General features: G+C 41.4%; 1 protein-coding gene across 1 annotated transcript in view; it reads right to left on the reverse strand.

Moving 5' to 3' along the window:
* sptbn4b (spectrin, beta, non-erythrocytic 4b) overlaps positions 1-22,142 on the reverse strand; it is a gene marked incomplete at its 5' end in the record, with an annotated part of 73,252 nt that overhangs the window by 45,495 nt on the left and 5,615 nt on the right. The window contains 12 exons of the mRNA XM_081371740.1: positions 1,499-2,255; positions 10,511-10,648; positions 11,221-12,091; positions 12,954-13,104; positions 13,747-14,049; positions 14,129-14,287; positions 15,681-15,798; positions 17,260-17,447; positions 17,549-17,661; positions 18,698-18,813; positions 18,934-19,014; positions 19,136-19,227. Of these exons, the coding sequence (XP_081227866.1) occupies positions 1,499-2,255; positions 10,511-10,648; positions 11,221-12,091; positions 12,954-13,104; positions 13,747-14,049; positions 14,129-14,287; positions 15,681-15,798; positions 17,260-17,447; positions 17,549-17,661; positions 18,698-18,813; positions 18,934-19,014; positions 19,136-19,227 (3,087 nt within the window). The remainder of the gene's footprint in view (positions 1-1,498; positions 2,256-10,510; positions 10,649-11,220; positions 12,092-12,953; positions 13,105-13,746; positions 14,050-14,128; positions 14,288-15,680; positions 15,799-17,259; positions 17,448-17,548; positions 17,662-18,697; positions 18,814-18,933; positions 19,015-19,135; positions 19,228-22,142) is intronic.

The following is a 22,142-nucleotide window of genomic DNA, read 5'->3' on the forward strand; positions in this document are numbered from 1 at the left end:
GCAGAAAGGTGAAGCTCAAACACTCTTAAGGAAAAGGAAAGAGGCTAATGAATGTCACTGCCATGTGTGTTTAGCACAAACCCGTTCATGCTCGATGACATGTATTAAAGTGTGGATTCAGAGGGCTCTTATTCTGCGCCCGCAGGCAACAGAAAGCCAAAACCAGAACAGACACAGCTTCTAACATACACCCAGACAGGGTGAGGAAATACATGTCCTCTGACATTTAAACTGCATTTAAGATATTTTTATGAAGTGATGACCTAACATAAAAGCAGCAAATGTCTCAGAATAAGAACTGAGCAATGACCTTAAATTGCCCTGATGCTCCTGACATTTACAAATGTGACCCCAAAAAAATCAGTCAGATCAATTCTAGTCTCCTAATTGTCAGCTTACGTCATACATGAAGTCCTTTAATATATCAATTGTTTCTAAACGAGAGCAAATGCAGACTTTTTCAATGATTTTATTTCCAATTTTGCACTTATTATGCATTTCACATCTTTCCTTATTTGCATTTGACTTTTCCCTCAGTTTTTCCTCATGTCCGAGGGTGAACTGGTTTACGCTAAGCACACACGGCAGAATTCAAACTGTGATCGCATTCGCAAACGGTGCTCAGATTTGCCAAGATACCAAATTCTGTAGTTAAAAGTAAGTATCTTCAATAAGATCCTAAAAATTTCTAATTAGATTCTTTCAAATCTGAACCATTATTTTAATAAATGAAATGATAAAAAATGTATTTTAAATTTTATGAGAAACATTTGAGACAAATCTGGGAATTAAACCCTGTATCAAAACTGTATTTATATAAATCTAAACTCTCATCTGTCCCGTCACTTTTCTAGCAATTTGTTTAAAAGTTTGGAATAATTCAGATTTTTTCATGTTTTTGAAAGAAGTCTCTTCTGCTCACCAAGGCTGCATTTATTTGGTCAAAAACAGAGAAACAGTAATACTGAGAAATGTATCTTATTACAAATTAAAATAACCATTTTCTAATTTAATGTATTTTTTTTCCTGTGATCAAATATGATTTTTTCAGCATCATTACTCCAGTCTTCAGTGTCACATGATCCTTCAGAAATCACTCTAATATGCTGATTTGCTGCTCAACTATTATCATCCATGTTTTTGCCACTTAATCATTTTGTAGAAACCGTGATACAGTACAATTCAAAAGAGGTAATTATGATCTAAAAAAAGAAAAGAAATGAATACATTTATTCAGCAAGTACACATTAATTTGATCAAGAGTGAAAGTAAAGACCTTTATACTGTTACAAAAGATTTCTATTTCAAATAAATGCTCTTTTCAACTATCAAAGAATCCTGTAAAAAAAATATATATATCATGGTTTCCCAAAAATTGTTATGAAGCATAAATGAGACCTTGATCCATTCAGATTTCTCAGCTATGAAAGAGCCAACTCTAAAAAATACCATTTTAGGGAAAACTGCAACTGATGTAAAGAGGTGTGAGGGGCTTCACCTGGTTATTGAGGAAAGCCTCCGCCTGCTTGACATCCCTCAGGAAGAGATGGAAGATGTGAGCTTGCACCAGCACCTCCCTCCTGCTCTCCCACATCTCCAGAAGTTTATTCCAGCCCACGTCCAGCTTGTGGAGCCACTGCTGCAGAGCTCCATGAGGCAGCGGCGCTTCCTCGGACTCCAAGAGCTCATTCACAGACTGGAGGCGCTCGTAATCCTCTTCATACCTTCCGATCTCCTCCTTCAGCGCGGCGTGCTGGTTTATCAGCCGCTCCGCGTCCTCTAGAACATTGGGAAGCTCATCAGAAGCAGCAGATGTCTGAGTCTGAACCAGCCAGGTGAGAAAAGAATCCAAGTCTTGGATGAACTGTTGCAATCGACCAGCGACGGTTAAAGAGTCCTCACAGCCTTGCAATGTGCGCTTTAGTTCCTCCCACTCCACGCTGATGCCCTCGAAGGGAACCAGGATTTCCACGGCCTTGTCGGGATGTGACGTGGCGAGCTCCTCCGCGTCCTCCTGAAGGTGAAGGAGCTTAGGCTCGAGAACGGCCAGAGCTCCCTCCATGGTGGAGAGCCGCCTCTGCAGGGCCAGGACGCTGCCCAGGTCGCTGCCCACATACTGCGTGGCATCTATGGCTTTCCGTTTGTCCTGAATCTGGGACTTGATTTCCGTACATTCCAGTAAGTAGTTCTGGATGCGCAGGATCGAGTCCAAGTGATCTTTCTTCTGCTCGACCAGCTCGACGATGCGGTTCCACCTGTGATGCGCAAAAAGAAGACAATTGAGCCTGTTGTTGGTTTGACTCTTTAAACACTGATCTCTGATCTATTTCAGGTCATCAATATGCTAGTACACTCCTAGTAAACGTTGAAAACAAAAGCTTTTTTCATACATAAGTGCTCTTCTCTTCTGGGAAAATGGCCCCAAAATATTGATGACTCATTGTTTACTGCAGGGTTATTATAGTTCACTAAAAACAAAACCATAAAACTTTCCAATTTTAATTACTTGAAATAAAATAAATGTTAACTGAAAAATAAATAAATAAACTGATAATACTTATAATAATTATATATATATATATATATATATATATAAAAATAAAAATAAAATATGTATATATATATATATATATATATATATATACATATTTTATTTCAGCTTGTTGCCAAAGGATTTACCTTTTCATTTAGTTTAAGTTTATGTACTAAAATAACTGTTAACACTTTAGTTTAGGTCCAAGTCTCACTATTAACTAGTTGCTTATTAGCCTGCATATTACTAGGATATTGGCTGTTTATTACTACTTATAAAGCAGATATTAATGCCTTATTCTGCATGACCATATTCTACATCCCTTAATCCCACCCAATACCTAAACTTAACAACTACCTTACTAATTATTAATAAGCAGTAATTATGAGTTTATTGAAGAAAAAGTTGTATTTAATAATTAGTTAATAGTGAGAATTTGACCCTAAAGTGTGACTGAATAACTAAAACTAAAAATGAAATAAAAAATGCCAACTATATAGACATTAAAAATGTTCAACTGCATTAAATATGAATTTAAACTGTAATACATTTAATTCAATTGTCAGTAACATGCAAATAAAACATATTCATTTCACACTTAATTATATTCTTTTAAAGTGTATTATTTTGTAATAAGTAATTGTTTTAAAAGTATGCTAAACTGTACTTGTTTTTCACCAGGGAATGCATTAATTCAGAATAACTTTGCAGATAAAATTTGTCCCAACATCCCATTAAGTTCATCTATATCATACTATTTTATTCCACAATCTAGAGTATGGCTTGAATGATAGATAATAAAAATAACTCGTTTCCAGAAAACATGACTCAGTCTGAATCAGTTCTCAGTTCATGGATAACACACACACACACACACACACACACACACACACACACACACACACACACATGCATCAAGGACCCACCCACACATACACACAAAAAGCGGTCCAAGGGCGCACCGGTGGGCCACAGCTCAAGGTCTGAGACACAATATCACAAATCAAACACAGAACAAAACCTTCTTTTAAATACACAGTGGCATTATATATTGAAGAACACAATCGTATGTGTTTGGGTATACGGCCCACAGTGCTGTGTTTTGATCCGGGTCAGGCGCGCCCTGTGTGTGGCAGCCACAGCAGATGCCAGCACGCTGAGAAAAGCTATTTATGCCAAGGACGGTCTAAAACGGATCACTGGAGTTTTTCACACATACGTCACAGCTTGCCAGTTTCAGTGAAAGCTTGTGAAAGCAGCAGCCCATTTTCTAAAGACGCCCATGTAGAGCTGTGTGTTAAAAGTGACGAACAACAGCAGTATCACAAGCGTGCAGGGTTTTCTGGATGAAACGGTTTTCAAATGAAAAACAAATAGGATCAAATGAAAGCAAATGCATATCAAGATAAGGAAAGACTAGTAAAAGAAAATAATAATTAGCCAGAGATATTTGAACAGACAATTATGATGTTTAATAATTAATTATGGATGGATGGGTGGATGGATAGTGCATTTTTGGTTTGAGTGTCCACTCACTTTTTAGCAGCCTTGGTTATGGATGTATTTTTTTCCATTCATTTCTCCATAGAAAATGCAATGATATTTTAAAATGTAAAGAATTTTAAGCAATGAACCAAAACAACGAGCTCCAAGACCACATTTCAAACTTTTTTTGAAGCAAAAAATATATATAAAAATATATATGCAGATGCAGAACTGTCTTAATTCTTCATGGCAGAGATTCAACGAGGTGCTGGGAACGTTCCTCAGAGATTCTGGTCTGTATTGACATGATAGGATCACGAAGTTGCTGCAGATGTTGTCGGCTGCACATCCATGATGTGAATCTCCCGTTCCAGCACATCCTGAAGGAGCTCTACTGGATTGAGTGGCACCGGTGTGTGTCTTCTGCTGCTGTAGTCCGTCTGCTTCAAGGTTCTTGTGTAACTAGTGCTTATTCAGCTCAAACCAGTCTGGCCATTGATTCTCCTCTGACCTCTGGCATCAACAAGGCATTTTCACCCACAGAACTGCGGCTCACTTGATATTTCCTCTTTTTCAGACCATTCTCTGTAAACCCTAGAGATGGTTGTGCGTGAAAATCCCAGTTGATCAGCAGTTTCTGAAATACTCAGACCAGCACGTCTGGCCCCAACAACCGTGCCAAGTTCCAAGTCACTTAGGCTACATTCACACTGTCAGTCCAAATCAAAGTATTTGTGTATCTTATTGGAATCTGATCTAAAATTATTGATGTCCACACTGTGTATCGCAACTGTTCAGATACGATTTGTGTGTCCATGCAGCTCTTTCTATTCGAGAATATCTGCATTGATTTCTATGGCAATGACGTTGCGTTGGTAGGCATATGCCGAAAACAACAACAACCGCAACATGGATGGGTTTGCAATAGAGATGTTGTCTTATTTAAATTTTACAACATGGAAATGTGTAGCTATATAATATAATATAAATATAATTGTAATTTTCTGCTCGTCCGGCACTTTGCAACAACACAGCATTGTTTCGGCAGTGACTTTCAGCATGTTTCCTATAACAACGTCTGACGTTTACATAAATGTCACATAAATGATCAGAGCAGTCAGACTGAAACGGATTTCCAGAAATGCGATTTGAATAGGATTTCAAACCACATATGGATGTAGCTTAAAACGCATTTCAAGTGATTTTTTGCTGTTCACATTAGCTAATTCTGATCAGATTTCAATCGGATATGCACAAAATTGGATTTGGACTGACAGTCTGAAAGTCTTGTTTGTTTTTGCGCACAAAAAGTATTCTCGTCGCTTTATAAACTTAAGATTGAGCCACTGGAGTCACTTGGACTATATTAACAATGTCTTTAATACATTTTCTGGGCCAGCAAGTTATAGGGCCCTATCTTGCACCCAGCGCAATTGACTTTGTACACCGACGCATGTATCATTCCTACAGTATTTTGCACCCATGCAAAGCGCTTTTCCCTCCACAGAAGCACGTCGCTAAACTAGGGAATTAACTTGCGCTCCCTGGGCGGTTCAGCGCAAACGTTCCTTCATGCTATTTTGCAGGTTTAGAAAACAATTCCGCCACTAACCAGGAAAAAAATGTTTAAAGTCAGTGGCGCGTTGCGCATGTTATTCATATGCTATTTTAAGGGCGCATGCTTGGCCATAATCAATGTAGCGTGTGCACAACGCGCATACACTTTGATTCTCTCATCTACACAGAAGCAGCAGTTTTCATTTTTGCAAATCATACATTATTACAATAGATAGATAGATAGATAGATAGATAGATAGATAGACAGACAGACAGACAGACAGACAGACAGACAGACAGACAGATAGATAGATAGATAGATAGATAGATAGATAGATAGATAGATAGACAATTTATTATAAAAGCATACATCTAGCTTACACATTTACCCCAATTATCATACGCCTTTTGAACCGAAGTTAATTTGGGTGTGTTTGTCACAGTGTCTGGTTTGTGTATTCCTGGTCTCCACTAGAGGTCCTCTTCCCCACGGTGTCATCCACATATTGAACTGCATTCCCCACAATTCCTTGTCTGCACTCATCACTATTAATTGTGCCCAGCTGTTCCCCATCATGATTGTTAGTTCTGTGTGTATTTATACCCTGTCTGTTTCAGTGTTTGTTACGGAGTCCTTGTTAAATGTCACGTCACTTCTGTAGTCTCTTGCTTGCCTGTTCTTGTTTGTGTGTCTTGTTTATGGACTGTTTATTTGGATTTTGACCCCTGCCTGATGACTACGATTTTGGATTACATTTAAATAAACATACTGCTATTGGATCTTCCTGATTCCCGTGTGTGTTCGTGACAGAAGGACTCCGTCACACCTAGATCCAGCGGTATGTGTTCCAACTTCTCCTCCCCAGCCCCCGAGCGGGAGAGGAGAGATATGTTTGAAGGAACCCGCCTAGTCATCTTTCGTGGGACCCGGGGAGGTCGCAGAGGAGGTGGGCGAGTGGAAGTCCAACACCACTCTTCACCATGGCCCCCCTTCGATCCTGAGCAGGTGAGAGGCAGATCTGAGCCACCATCTCGCCGTCACGGACGGAGAAGGGGGAAGAAACACACGTTTGTCGATCCAGAGACTGTTCACGTCACGTCTGCCGAGCCTGTGTCTCCGGACAAGATGGCCGCCGCAGAGCCCGTGTCCCCTGACAAGATGGCCGCAGCCGAACCTGTTCAGATCACGTCGGCCCAGCCAGAGACTGTTCACATCACGTCTGCCCAGCCAGAGACAGCTCACGTCACGTCTGCCCAGCCAGAGACTGTTCACGAGCCTATGTCTTCGGACAAGATGGCCGCCGCCGAGCCTGTTCACGTCACGCCTGCCGAGCCTGTGTCTTCGGACAAGATGGCCGCCGACGAGCCTGTTCACGTCACGCCTGCCGAGCCTGTGTCTTCGGACAAGAAGGCCGCCGCCGAGCCTGTTCACGTCACGCCTGCCGAGCCTGTGTCCCCTGACAAGATGGCCGCCGTCGAGCCTGTGTCTGTTCCTGAGCCTGAGCCGGTAGCGTCTGTTTCTGAGCCTGAGCCGGTGGCGTCTGTTCCTGAGCCGGTGGTGTCTGTTCCTGAGCCTGAGCCGGTAGTGTCTGTTCCTGAGCCGGTGGTGTCAGTTCCTGAGCCGGAGCCAGTGTCTGTTCCTGAGCCGGAGCCAGTGTCTGTTCCTGAGCCGGAGCCAGTGTCTGTTCCTGAGCCGGAGCCAGTGTCTGTTCCTGAGCCGGAGCCAGTGTCTGTTCCTGAGCCGGAGCCAGTGTCTGTTCCTGAGCCGGAGCCAGTGTCTGTTCCTGAGCCGGAGCCAGTGTCTGTTCCTGAGCCGGAGCCAGTGTCTGTTCCTGAGCCGGAGCCTGTGTCTGTTCCTGAGCCGGAGCCTGTGTCTGTTCCTGAGCCTGTGTCTGTGTCTGTGTCTGTTCCTGAGCCTGTGTCTGTGTCTGTGTCTGTGTCTGTGTTTGTGTCTGTATCTGTGTCTGTGTCTGTTCCTGAGCCTGTGTCTGTGTCTGTGTCTGTGTCTGTGTTTGTGTCTGTGTCTGTTCCTGAACCTGAGCCTGTGGTGCCAGTTCCAGTGCCTGAGCCGGTGGTGCCAGTCCCAGTGCCCAGGCCGGTGGTGCCAGTTCCAGTGCCCGAGCCGGTGGTGCCAGTTCCAGTGCCCGAGCCGGGGGTGCCAGTTCCAGTGCCCGAGCCGGTGGTGCCAGTTCCAGTAATTCCAGTGCCTGAGCCGGTGGTGCCAGTTCCAGTGGTGCCAGTTCCAGTGCCTGAGCCGGTGGTGCCAGTTCCAGTGCCTGAGCCGGTGGTGCCAGTTCCAGTGCCTGAGCCGGTGGTGCCAGTTCCAGTCCCTGAGCCGGTGGTGCCAGTTCCAGTGCCAGTTCCGGTGGTGCCAGTTCCGGTAGTGCCAGTTCCGGTAGTGCCAGTTCCGGTAGTGCCAGTTCCGGTAGTGCCAGTTCCGGTGGTGCCAGTTCCAGAGTCGGTGGTGCCAGTTCCAGTTCCTGAGTCGGTGGTGCCAGTTCCAGTGCCAGTTCCGGTGGTGCCAGTTCCAGTGCCAGTTCCGGTAGTGCCAGTTCCGGTGGTGCCAGTTCCGGTGGTGCCAGTTCCTGTTCCTGAGTCGGTGGTGCCAGTTCCAGTTCCTGAGCCGGTGGTGTCTGAACCGGTGGTGTCTGAACCGGTGGTGTCTGAACCGGTGGTGTCTGAGCCGGTGGTGTCTGTTCCTGAGCCGGTGTCTGTATCTGTTCCTGAGCCGGTGTCTGTATCTGTTCCTGAGCCGGTGTCTGTATCTGTTCCTGAGCCGGTGTCTGTATCTGTTCCTGAGCCGGTGTCTGTATCTGTTCCTGAGCCGGTGTCTGTATCTGTTCCTGAGCCGGTGTCTGTATCTGTTCCTGAGCCGGTGGTGTCTGAGCCGGTGGTGTCTGTTCCTGAGCCGGTGTCTGTATCTGTTCCTGAGCCGGTGTCTGTATCTGTTCCTGAGCCGGTGGTGTCTGTTCCAGTGCCTGAGCCGGTGGTGTCTGTTCCAGTGCCTGAGCCGGTGGTGTCTGTTCCAGTGCCTGAGCCGGTGGGGTCTGTTCCAGTGCCTGAGCCGGTGGGGTCTGTTCCAGTGCCTGAGCCGGTGGGGTCTGTTCCAGTGCCTGAGCCGGTGGGGTCTGTTCCAGTGCCTGAGCCGGTGGGGTCTGTTCCAGTGCCTGAGCCGGTGGGGTCTGTTCCAGTGCCTGAGCCGGTGGGGTCTGTTCCAGTGCCTGAGCCGGTGGGGTCTGTTCCAGTGCCTGAGCCGGTGGGGTCTGTTCCAGTGCCTGAGCCGGTGGGGTCTGTTCCTGTGCCCTGGCCGCCCGAGGGAGAGTCTCCGCCCTGGCCGCCCGAGGGAAAGTCTCCGCCCTGGCCGCCCGATGGACTGTCTGCTCTGTCCTGGCCGCCCGATGGACGGTCGTCTTCGCCCTGGCCGCCAGATGAACTGTCGTCTTCGCCCTGGCCGCCAGATGAACTGTCGTCTTCGCCCTGGCCGCCAGATGAACTGTCGTCTTCGCCCTGGCCGCCAGATGAACTGTCGTCTTCGCCCTGGCCGCCAGATGAACTGTCGTCTTCGCCCTGGCCGCCAGATGAACTGTCGTCGTCGCCCTGGCCGCCAGATGAACTGTCACTCCCTGTTCCCGTTTCCCTCCATGGACCTGGCCCCCCATCCCTCCCCCTGATCCTCCACCGGTCCACCTCCCGCCTGGACTCTTGTTTTGTTTTTTTTGTCTTGGAGCGTCTGGTAGCCGCTCCGTAGAGTGGGGGTTATGTCACAGTGTCTGGTTTGTGTATTCCTGGTCTCCACTAGAGGTCCTCTTCCCCACGGTGTCATCCACATATTGAACTGCATTCCCCACAATTCCTTGTCTGCACTCATCACTATTAATTGTGCCCAGCTGTTCCCCATCATGATTGTTAGTTCTGTGTGTATTTATACCCTGTCTGTTTCAGTGTTTGTTACGGAGTCCTTGTTAAATGTCACGTCACTTCTGTAGTCTCTTGCTTGCCTGTTCTTGTTTGTGTGTCTTGTTTATGGACTGTTTATTTGGATTTTGACCCCTGCCTGATGACTACGATTTTGGATTACATTTAAATAAACATACTGCTATTGGATCTTCCTGATTCCCGTGTGTGTTCGTGACAGTGTTTCTCCATCCCCAACGTCCCTGACGAGAGCGTTGCTCTCCTCGGCTGTGAACCGCTCCTGGCGCGCGCCTGGCGAATCCGCCGTTACAATAGGAATCCGCTTTAGAACAAGCGCGCCTGCTCTTAAAGGGAATGTGAGATGACGCTCTGATTGGTTTATTTCACGTTACGCCCAAACCACACCTATGAGTAATGAAGCTACTTCAGACCAACCCATTTTAGATTTGCGCCTGGCGCAAGAGTCATTTATCCCGCCGGGAAAATAGCAACAGCGCCAAGACCCGCCCACAAAGTTACTTGCGCTTTGCGCTTTGACACTTGCGTTTCAGATCGTTAAAATAGGGCCCATTGTGTCCATAAGCCTGTGGAGGAGTGATCCAGCTCTCAGATTTCATCAAAAATATCTTAATTTGTGTTCCGAAGATGAACGAAGGTCTTACGGGGTTGGAACAACATGAGGGTGAGTAATTACTAACAGAATTTTCATTTTTGGGTGAACTAACCCTTTAACAAGCAGTTGAACAGGTGGACCAAATAAATTGGCCGGTGAGTGTATATGAATGAAGTTTTCAGTGATTCATGCGAGTAGGATCATTGAAATTACACTAACTAACAGGTCAACAGAAACATATACCATTGATTAAGTCTGCCTTGAAAAGTTTCTGCGCAATGTTTAAAAATCTCTATGGAGAAAATATACGAATATTTTACTTCCTGTTTTGCTCTACTCTATTTGCCATTAAAATACAGAGCCTAATGTTATCAGACACACAAACTGTACATATGATGTGGAGTTACCTGCTGTTTAAATGATCTTGACAGCCCCTGACTTCAGTGGAGCTGGGGTGACCGCTGTCTAAAAGCTGCTGGACGATCTGATTAACATCTAGTATCCTTCCCATCAGGCTGTTCATCTCCTGGTCCAAGCTCTCAAACCTGAAATACAGAGAATTTACTTTACAAATATAGATTATTGATTAATAAAGACTTATTTACACAAGGTTCTACTATGCTATGACCACAGAACACTTTTGCCATAGTGCATGATTAGTAAACTAATACATGTTGATGTTTGCATCACATATCCAGCATAGTATGGCTTTTCCAGCGTAGTAAACTTGCATGTTAGCTCACCTGGTACAGTCATGATAAAAGAGCGTGATGAAGAAGCCTGATAACATTGCATGTTGCATTTAGCAAATGTGTTTTTATTTCACATTTGCTTATGTTAGCATTATCAGCTAAAAAATTTGGGGCGCGTATTTTCAAACGCGGTAGAGCATTCATCTTTTAGCGCCACTCATTTATTTTCTGAACTGCTGAGTTATGTACGACAACTGACGTCATAAAACGTTGCCAGATACACATTTCAGAACTGAACGCACTTTTAGTGACACTCACTGGACATTTCACTTTGAAAGTGTCAAGAAACATTAGCAACAATGGCTCAGAGAAGTTTGTTATCTAATGCAGTAACCTTCATAAATACAAGCAACACCTGCTCCTACCTGTGTGCGATCACCTCCACGTCCTCCAGTCTCTCGGGAACCTCCATGTTGTTCAGCCACTGCTCTTTCTCATCGATCCACACCTCACAGGCGTTCACCTCACTGAACATGCGATACACAGCCAGCGCGTCGTGGAGCCACTGCTGACGCAACACGGCAACCTCCGCCACCTCTGTGTAGAGCTGCTCCGTCTCTGACATCCGCGCTCGCACTTCATCCAGCTCCCGATAATACAACGGCAGCGCAACCATGTGTTTCCGAAGCCCCACCACTTGCACACGGTGTTTGTCAATACTCTCTCGGACACCCCTGTGCTTTTTAAGAAGAGACTGCGTAGAGTACTCATCGTGTCCGAAGTCCTCGCTAGAAACGAGCCGGTAAGTGTCCTGTAGCCAAGCTAGTAGATCATCCGTCTCTGTGCTAAACTGAAAAAAGTCCAGTGCCTCTTGTAGGTTACACAGCCTCTGAGTGGCCTGGTCCTCCAGTCTCTTCCACTCGGCCTTGGCCTCCATTAGTCTCTCTTGTATCCCTGCGGTGCCGAAGCTCTTCTGGGTGAGGATCTCCTTGCCCTTCATCATGGTCTGCTGAAGTAGCGCACGCCGCGCCAACAGCTCTCCAGCTAAAGTTTTGTGCTTCTGCAGAAGTCGCAGGACGCTGCTCAGGTCTTTTCCGCAGCTCTGCGTGGCCAAGATGGATGTTTTCTCCCGGATCCAAGCCTCCGATTCCTCCACCTCCTGGAAAAAGGCCCACAGCTCGCGTGAATCCTCCAGCTCCAAGCGCCGCTTCGCAGCCAGCTGCTTTAATTCTTCTAGGCAGGTGTTGACGTGGTTCACGCGGTTACAGATGACCTGAGGGTCACACGGCTGGTAACCTGAGCGAGAAGAAAGGGAGCATTTCACTGTATGAATTCAAAATGCTCATTTGATACCAAGATGATGTTATTTAGCTGGCTAACATCGATGAGGTTTTGTCTAATTTGAGGAAATTACTTTCTGTAAGCACCAGTAAGAAAGTGTTGAAAACTACGAATCAATCGGCATGTTCTGCATCATATGCTGTGAGTTTTTATGAATTTATAGATTTACATTATAGCGGCATCATTTCCAGCTGTATAATACTTTTAAAGACGTTTATAATGTTACAAAATACTTTTATTTCAAATCAATGCTGTTCTTTCGAACTTTCTATTCATCAAATAATCCTGTAAAACATTGTATCACGGTTTCCACTAAAATATTAAGCAGCACAACTGTTTTCAACACTGATAATAATAAGAAATGTTTCAGCATATTAGAATGATTTCTGAGGGATCATGTGACACTCAAGACTGGAGTAAAAAAGCTGAAAATTCAGCTTTGCATCACAGGAATAAATTACATTTTCAAATATATTAAAATAGAAAACAGTTATTTCAAATTGTAATAATATTTCACACCTTTACTGTATTTTGATCAAATAAAGAAAACATAACATTGTGTTAATTTGAGCGAATAAGAAAGTACATTGCGAAAATCCTTATAGTTGAGCGCTGAATCACAAGTAGTGTAATGCAATAGAGAGCAAACCAGCAGCCCTCTTGTGGAGCATTTTCTTCCTGATTCCTTCCTATCTTACACACTCTACCCTGCAGAGGTCTCTGGACATCTCAGATCCAATAACCTTTATTTCACAAACTTCCATCACATCTTGACCCCAGACAGAGCCTCTGGATCTATATTCATCATGCGACTCACCTTCAACAGTAGTGAATTTGAGAGCTGCAGTGTTGAGGGTTTGAACTCTGTCTGCCTGTATAGAGATGTCAGCCTCCTGTAAACTTTGTTTCTGGAGCATGTCCTCCACCTCAAGGAGATGTTTACCGTAGTCCTTAGACAGCAGCTTAATCTGGAGTGAGAACACAGCACTTTGGTCAAGACAAGTGTTTGATTGTGTCACCTTCACAACAGCCGTTTGTTTTAATACAGGACAGTGGCTTAAAAATAGAAGTAGATTTTACTGTCTTGATGTGAACTGTATAATTATTTTGTATATATACACACACATGCATGTACGTATATATTTAAGAAACACTTGCATGTATAAACTATATTTATATACAAATATTTTATATATAAATAACAAATTTTTCTTAAATATGTACATGCGTATGTGTGTATTTATATAAACAAAATAATTATTATTTTGTATATATATATAAATACACATGCATGTACGTATATATTTAAGAAATATTTGCATGTATATACTGTATATATATTTATATACAATTTATATTATATATAAATATTTTATATATAAATAACACATTTTTCTTAAATATATACATGCATATGTGTGTATTTATTTATACAAAATAATTATACACAGTTCATTCACATATATTATGTAAACACAAACTTTTATTTCGGATGCGATTAATCGCGATTAATCGTTGACTAATCGTTGCCCAGCACTAAGTTTTTTTTTATTTATTATTTTTATGGGGGGTTAATCACAGATCAAATAAAATGCATGCACTCAACCCACTTGCATCTCCTCCATCCAATCGATCATGTAGACCATCTCTTGGAAGGTCTTCTGCAGGGCGAGGTTCTTCTCCAGACGGGATTTACGTCCCACCACCAGCTCCTTCAGAAGGATCCACTGGCCGAGGATGTTTTCTTTGCGTGCCGAGATGCGACGGATGTCATAGTATCCCTCAGACTCCATCTCCGTCGCCAGCTCCACCACGACACTGATGCGCTCCTCGTATGACAAGATGTCTGCTTCGATCGCCTCGTGTTTCTTCATGGCAGCTTCTACCGCTGGCAGGTCATAGCCAAAGTTATCCTGAGAAAACCGCAGCTCTGATTAAGTCAAGATTGTATCTTATACAGTACACAACATTTATTTTTCCCGTTCTCCACACCTGTGAGACGAGACGCTGGTTTTCATTCAGCCAAGCCTGCCTCATGGTGGTCTTATGATCGAACCGTTGAGCAAGAAGTTCTAGCTTTTCCTGACGAATCAGCTCTTTTCTGAGAGCCACGCCCCTGTCGTGCTCCGCCTTCTCCAGTCTCTCCCACGCCTTTCATGAGACAAACAAAATATAAGGATTATTCTGTGGGACAATGTCAATAACCATATAATAATTTGAATTCATTCATTCAATCATTCAGAATTATCTAACAATAATATAACAATAAGTTACATTAATAATATTAACAAAAAATGATAATATTATACACTAGCAGTAAAATAAAAATCAAATAATTAAGATGTTTTTGGAAGAAGTCTTTTATGCTCACCAAGGCTGCATTTATTTGATTAAAATACAGTAAAACAAAAGAAAGTAATACTTTAATTCAGCAAGATTTAAAGGGAAGAAAAAGGCATTTATTACGTTACAAAAGATTTCGATTTCAAATAAATGCTGTTCTTTTTTAAATTTCTATTCATTGGAGAAAAAAAAAATGTATCACAGTTTCCAGAAAAATATTTAAGGCACAGTATGTAAGTTTTGGAGCTACAGGTTCGCTTTTACAAAACAGTAACAAAGGAGAAGTTTGATGACGCCGTAAATGAGCGTGGAATCATGGGAGCCTGCACAGCCGATGGAAAGCTATCCGATGGGACTAGTTAAAGCTTTATTAACGTTACTGTGGTATGAATTAGTGCGGGTCCGAGAGCCTGGGACATTTTAACTTGCTGTTTTTATTATGTTTATATTCAGCAGTCGTCCCCTGCCGCTCCTTTGGCTTTGTTGTTTATGCATATTTCATAATTAAAGATACAATTAAAGTTATGTTTAACATTCGCCTCCTTCTTCCCTGAACTTGAAGTTTGACACAGTTAAGTTTGATCACTTAAATTCACATTATTTTATTCACTTCATCTGACAAATTCAAATTGTGGGGTAACGCAGCGCTGTTTTACTTTTACTATCATATTAATAATAGCTGGATGACGTATGTTGCTAAATGGCATGTAATTAATTTTAAAATATACTGTATGGTGGAGAAAATGCTCTATTACTGTTACTACAAATAAAGCTAGTTCTGATTCTGCTATGTTAACCACTAGACAAAATAGTGTTGTCTCTGAGGCATGGTACAAACACGTTACTCGCGGTAAATTAAGAAAACATGAGATTAAAACAGTTGTTTACCTGTCTAATAAAACGCATACTGCAATAAAGTGTCTTTGGTTTCAATGCAAGTAAAACCAGAAATCCAGGATATGACGTCATTGCTTAAAATTTCTCTGGATTTAAAAATTGTTGGAAACATTTGGGGTAATGCAAGTACACAAGTCAGCAAAATATATAACATTGTTTTTATTTTAATCGCAAAATCTTACATATTGTGCCTTTAAGCAGCAAAAAATAAGCTTTTTTTCCGAAAGCTAATCAGCTAGTTTTAGTTGTACACAATATAAATATTGTAACCAGCTGAAAATCATTGTAACTAAGCAATACATACCTTATTGATGTCTGAGATAAGTTTCCCGTCATGAGGCACATATGGCTTCTGATTGTTAGCTCTGAGCTTACTTTGGATGGTGAAAAGCAGCACCTCCAGGTTCCCTTTCTCCTGGAATCTGGAAAAACAACAACCCACACCATAAATAACCACACAAACTGCACTACATCTGTCGTACAAATCCCTTTCCTAAGACTCACTGTGCGTTTCTATTAAAAACTGCACAGATACTTTCCACATATCATGTGACTATAATGTACGGCACCTTGGTTCAGTGGGTGTTAAACAAGCTGCATTAGTGAAAGTTGCATCTCTCTCAAGTTTCAGCATATTCCCTGATTGCCATATTTGATGAATGCAACAGTATGAACAGGTCTTTATGCCAAAGGGACTAATGTAATTAACTCAGAGCATTAGAAACATGATGACGCACAGAGTAAAGTCATCCAATACACATTAGCACATCCGTTGAAGGACGTTATGATACTTTGTGTTCAAATGTAAAAGGCTGATTTTAAAAGGGAGTTCAGACTGTCAATCTGCGACCAGAAATCTTTCATTTTCAACAAGACTTGGTGACTTTGTTGGTTGATGATATGAATATGCAAACACTTTCTCGACAGTGGCAAATTTTTTTTACAGTAATACAGACTATGTGTGGTCAGACATTCAATAACTATGGTTAACTGCCAATAACCAGCAGTACCCTTGTGAAAAAGAAGTCTACATTAGCATACTTTATTTCAGAAGAGTACTTTAAAAGAATTACAGTGTATGCAGAATTATTGGGCATGTTGATTTTCTGATCATATGTTTTTTTCCAGGCACATTTTACCTATTCCAAACCACATTAATCGTAATAACTACAATTAATTTTGTATTAATTGTATTAAAAGTGATATATAATTGTTTATGAAGGCTGAAAATTAAAACCGCCTAATATTCAGGTGTGCATAATTATTAGGCACGTTTTCCTTTACAGATAAAACAAGCCAAAAAAATTATTTAACTCAGACTTAAAAGTCAAAAATTCTTAAATGCATTTTCTAGTATTGAATTAGTATTGCATTCTTCTCATGGGGATTTAATAATTTTTGACTTTTAAGTCTGAGTTAAATCTCTTTTTTGGCTTGTTTTATCTGTAAAGGAAAACGTGGCTAATGATTATGCACACCTGAACCTCATTTTCAGCCTTCATAAACAATTATATATCACTTATAAATTATTAAATACAAAATTAATTGTAGTTATTAAGATTAATGTGGTTTGGAATTGGTAAAATGTGCCTGGAAAACAATATGATCAGAAAATCAACGTGCCTAATAATTCTGCCTAAAAAATATATACTTTTAAGATTTAAAGTACACTACAAATGCAAATTCAATGCAATTAAGCACACTTCTTTTTCACGAGGGTAGGCACACCTTCGACCAACAATACAGTAACTAGTACCCTTAAATGGTAGCGTAGGAAAAGGCTGAAAGAACCAGATGATTTACAGTCATAGTTTGAGTATTTTCCTGGCAGTCATGGATCGTCTGCCAACACTCAGACCTCTGTTTCAATTATTCTCTCTTACTTGATAGGCTTCTCAATGGTGCAGTAGGTGGTAAAGGCTTGAAGCTGTTGCTGAACACCCGATAGCGAGTTTGCAAACTTCTGATTGCTAATGATGCTTATGGTTCTCTCAATCCACTCTAACAGGTCGGACGCTAAAGCCTCGTAGCGCCGAATTATCTTCTCAGCTTCTATAGCATTGTCCAGCACCTACAAAATGTAAAACGTTTTAAGAGCAAAATGTGTGCATGTATCCAATAAAACAGCTAATTGAAATGAGGTAAAAACAAAAGTTCACAAAAACCTCTTACCTTTCCTATTCTCTTCCCTTCTACAATAAGTGCCTTCATTTTGGAGAAGTAATGATAGTAGGATACTACATAAGTGATGATGGACTTCTCATCTGGATTCTCTGTGTTTACATCTGGATGGGAGAAAATGGTTATTGTTTTGAGTGATCAAATCAGGCATAAAATGTGCAGCTGTTCAGCTGAATTAATAGCAACACATATCAAATCTCTGCCTAAACTAGGGCATTTAAAGCTTCACATTGTATTAATGGGATAGTTAATTTCTGCAGAATAGACACATGATAGGTGCGCATTATCGCTTTCTCATCTCTGCGACAGCGAGTCGACACACAAACCCGCCTCCTCTCACTCAATCATTTAATTTGCTCTGGATGAATATTATTGGTGTTACAGGCCTTGAGTTTCGGCGTGGGATTTTACTCATTCCCGCAGATTTTGTGACTGCACATAAAGCTGCCTCTCAGTACTTATTTTTCCACTGCTTATTGTCCTTAAACAGTTAAATATAGACAAAATCATGTCAAAATGCCGGTCTTGGCAAGTATTCACGTAAACACAGTGTTATGTTTTAAGTGAACATAAACAGTTCAGAAAGAAAACTACAATATAATGGATCTGTGTGTCAGGTCTTAAAGTGACAGCAGCCTAATATACCTGCTGCCAAATTATGAGATAATATAAAAAATATCTATATGGCAGTTTTTCCCCATGGTATCGATGTCAAAATTGTGGCCAGTGAAAATGGTGAGCGGCTAGTAACTTTGGAAAACCACTAGCCATAGCCACGTTTATGTCTTGCTGAACTTGTGAATGCGCCTAGGAGAGTTGACCGGAAGCAATCGTTTATAGTTAAAAGAGTTTAAAATATTAGTAATTTTCTAACACACATCTATCGTTTCACTAGGGTTGTATGGATTACCGTCACAATCGCTGTGATTGTTTTTTTCAAGCATCATCTGAACGGCAGCCATTCACTAGCATTATATGGACTCACAGAAATGTATCATTTACTTGTTGTTTGTGTTTATCTGAATACATAAAGTCTTACATTGGGGATGACATAAGGGTGAGTAAAAGATGAGAGGACTTAAATGTATGTTTAAACCATCCCTTAACTGTCTTTAGTGAGAGTAAAATGACGTTTGTTACCCTCAGGGTCTAGTAGTTTGGTGAGTCCGAGACTCTGTTCAGCTATGTTAAAGGCTTGCTGGAGGTTGTGTGTTGCATTTGATCTGGTCAACTTGTGGAATTCAATTAAATCAGGCCTGTGAAACATACAAGCAGAAATCAACTCACAGATCAGGCTCTATCAATGATGTGAATGGCATAAAAGAAAGCACAGTCAGTATGATGTCCGAGGTGAGTGTGAGTGCCTGACCGCTAACCTGTGCCTGTGAATAAGAGCGTTGAAAGCCAGGCCATCCCTCCAGCAGGTGGTGAAGTTGTGAATGTTGACCTCAGGGTATCTGGAGAAGCAGGAAACAAAGAACAGAATCATGAAAAACTTCTCATGTATAAGAAAATAATGTCTTTTTCTATAAAGGTTGTATGAAATGATAGTCTCTGGGTTGTTTGAGAGATAGTTACCCTGCTGTTTTCATCTGACACCACAAAAGTAGGGCATCTTTAGCTGAGCGTGTCTCTCTGTTGTCCTCGGTCTCAATCTTAATCACCTGAATCTGTTCAGTATGAGAAACAACAATGAAACTTTACTGTAATGCACAAACTCTTTAAGAGACCAATCACTGGCTTTCCTTCTCAACTAGCCTTATAATACATGTCTTTAACATGTCTGCTGGGATCATGAAGCCATTTGCAGCATTTTTTTGTTGTTTTTCAGTGAAAACCCACCAATGATTTTAACGTATTTATGTAATTAGTATTGGTGATGGTAAGTGAGTATAATTACGGTAAATATTTGGCAACACTTTACTTCAATGGTCCACTTTATACATTCTACTAAATATAAGTAACTTTGCAATGACATGTGAACAACCAGTCATTAGTGTATTAGTAGACTGTCAGTTTAAATCTGCTAACGCTTTATTGTGATGCTCCCAAACAGACATTTTACTGACTATAAGTATCTTTGCAACTACATGTCAACTTTTTCTACTAACCTGAACCCTAACAGTCTAATACAGAATGAGAGTTATGTAGTTGCAACGTTACTTATAGTTAGAAGAATGTCTAAAGTGGACCATCGAAATAAAGTGTAACAAAATATTTTTGTTCAAAATTAATTATATCATCTGTAGTCCTTAAAATTAGTGGTTTGTACAAATCCCTAACCCTACCCCTATAATACTTTACATTATCAAAATATTTAGTATGTTTTATAAGCTGTGTTCCTCATGGGACCAAAAAAATGTCCCCACAAGGTCAACATTTCTGGTATTATATCCTTGTGGGGACATTTGGTCCGCAATGTAGGGTTTACCAGGAACACACACACACACACAAACACATTTATGTAAGCACATTACAAAACGAAAGTGTCTCCTGAGTGTCCCAAGATCATTCGTCATATTGAATTTCTCGCATCATGCAGTCAATACATGATCAATATCTACAACCTCAAAGAACAGCACAGCAAAAGTATGTATTTTAATCTTGTTTTCCAGTAAAAATGTCCAAAAATCCTTAAAACAAGACACATTTACTTGAGAAGCAACATTAGGTTAGATAAGAAGACTTTCCCTCACAGAATATATCTTAAATTAAGTTTATTTTTCTTGCACTGTGGGGTGAGACTTCTTTCTTTAAGCATAAATTTAACAACATTTACAGAGCTTTATGCTTAAAACAAGAGTAGTTAAGAAGCAAAATACAAAGGGAAGGAAGGAAATGTAAACAGAACCCTAAATTATAATGTTTGCCTTACTGCTTTCCCATCTGCCCTCTATTCCCTCTCTCTCTCTCTCTCTCTCTCTCTCTCTCTCTCTCTCTCTCTCTCTCTCCATCTCTCTCTCTCTCTCTCTCTCTCTCTCTCTCTCTCTCTCTCTCTATCTCTCTCTCTCTCTCTCTCTCTCTCTCTCTCTCTCTCTCTGTTCGGCTGCTGCAGTTTTAGGCCTTACCTGCTGACTGAGCAGAGTGAACTCCAACAGAGATGGGGAGGGTAAAAAATTAGATAAATAGGGAAGCGGAGAGATGTTCCGGCATATATGGAGACAGGATAATAAAGAGGAATATCGAGGAGGGAGGTGGGAGAATGAACGAGATAGAGAGAAAGAGAGAGAGTGAGAGAGAGGAAGAGGAAGAATCAAGAAAGGACAAGAGGTGAACGTGAACGACAGCCCCACCGCGTGATCTCTACGGCACGCTGGCTGGATCAGGTGACACTCCATCTCTCTCAGTCCCTGCATCCAGAATCACCACAGCATCAACTTACTGGACTGCAGTTGAACGGCATTCTGGGTAATACTGCTTTACTGACAGAACCAGGAGTTGACACACAATGCAAACCTGGAGCACTTTGTAGTTACATCATGGACACAGCGCTCTTTAAAATATTCAGAGAGATGATGGGAGCAAGATAGAAGATCCTAGTATATCTTGTGAAAAAGTACACTTTAGCATACTTATTACGGGAATAAAATACTTTAAAAGAATATACTGAAGTGTGAACTGGATGCAGTGTTTTCATACACTTGAATGTTATTTACAATTAAATACAAATGTATTATAGTTTAAATTTATATTAAATGTAAGTGCTTTTTTGACCTACTTAAATAGGACTTAATTACATCTTTATAGGCTATTTCATAATTACTTCTGTTGTCTTAGAAACAGGGTTAATATATGATGATTTAAAACATACTTTAAAGTAAACCTTTTAATTAGACATGATTACCAAGTTTACATGTTGCACTTTTTAAAAGTTTACTTAACCCCCAGTTTCAACAAATAAGGCTTAAACTTGTCTCAGAGTAAAATGCATGTTTGAGCTGTTTTAACTGAAAGCAACTTGCACTGATATATCTTAAATTATGGCTGTTTTGTCTCAAGGCATGTTCTGCACACAGTAATGTTTTTTTCTAAGGATTTTTTTTTTTTTAAATCTACTTAAATGTCTTAACTGAGCTAAGACTTAATCATGGCTTAATCTAAGCCCTGTCTGTAAAACCAGGCCTAAGTGTGTTAAGTGTGTATAAAATATATAATTTATTTCAATACAATTCAGTGCACATTTTCTCAGGGTCACCCTTGGGCCCTGTTTACACCTGGTATTAAGATGCGTTTTGGTCGATCGGATCACAAGTAGACGAGGGAGACACATTCCCGTTTACAACTGGTGTTTTAATCCGTCTCTTTTGTCCAGAGTCCGTCTTATTTCTTCGAGGGGAAGGTCTATGGGCGGGTAAATATACAGGCTTTTTCAGATCTTTTGATCTAATGAACGAAATAAGCTCACGCAATTCACACATTAACATAATCGGAGAAAACAGAAAAACATACGGAGAGCAGCAGCTTTCATTTCTGCTTTGACAACCACAAGACCAGCCGAATGTGTGTGTTAGAGATCGGGAATGGTGAGAGAACATTGCGCTTGGTATGTTTTTCGTCTTCAAACCAAACTTGGGTCTCCAGCCGA

This window comes from Scardinius erythrophthalmus (assembly GCF_964197995.2).
Source record: "Scardinius erythrophthalmus genome assembly, chromosome: 8".
Classification (NCBI taxonomy): Eukaryota; Metazoa; Chordata; class Actinopteri; order Cypriniformes; family Leuciscidae; genus Scardinius; species Scardinius erythrophthalmus.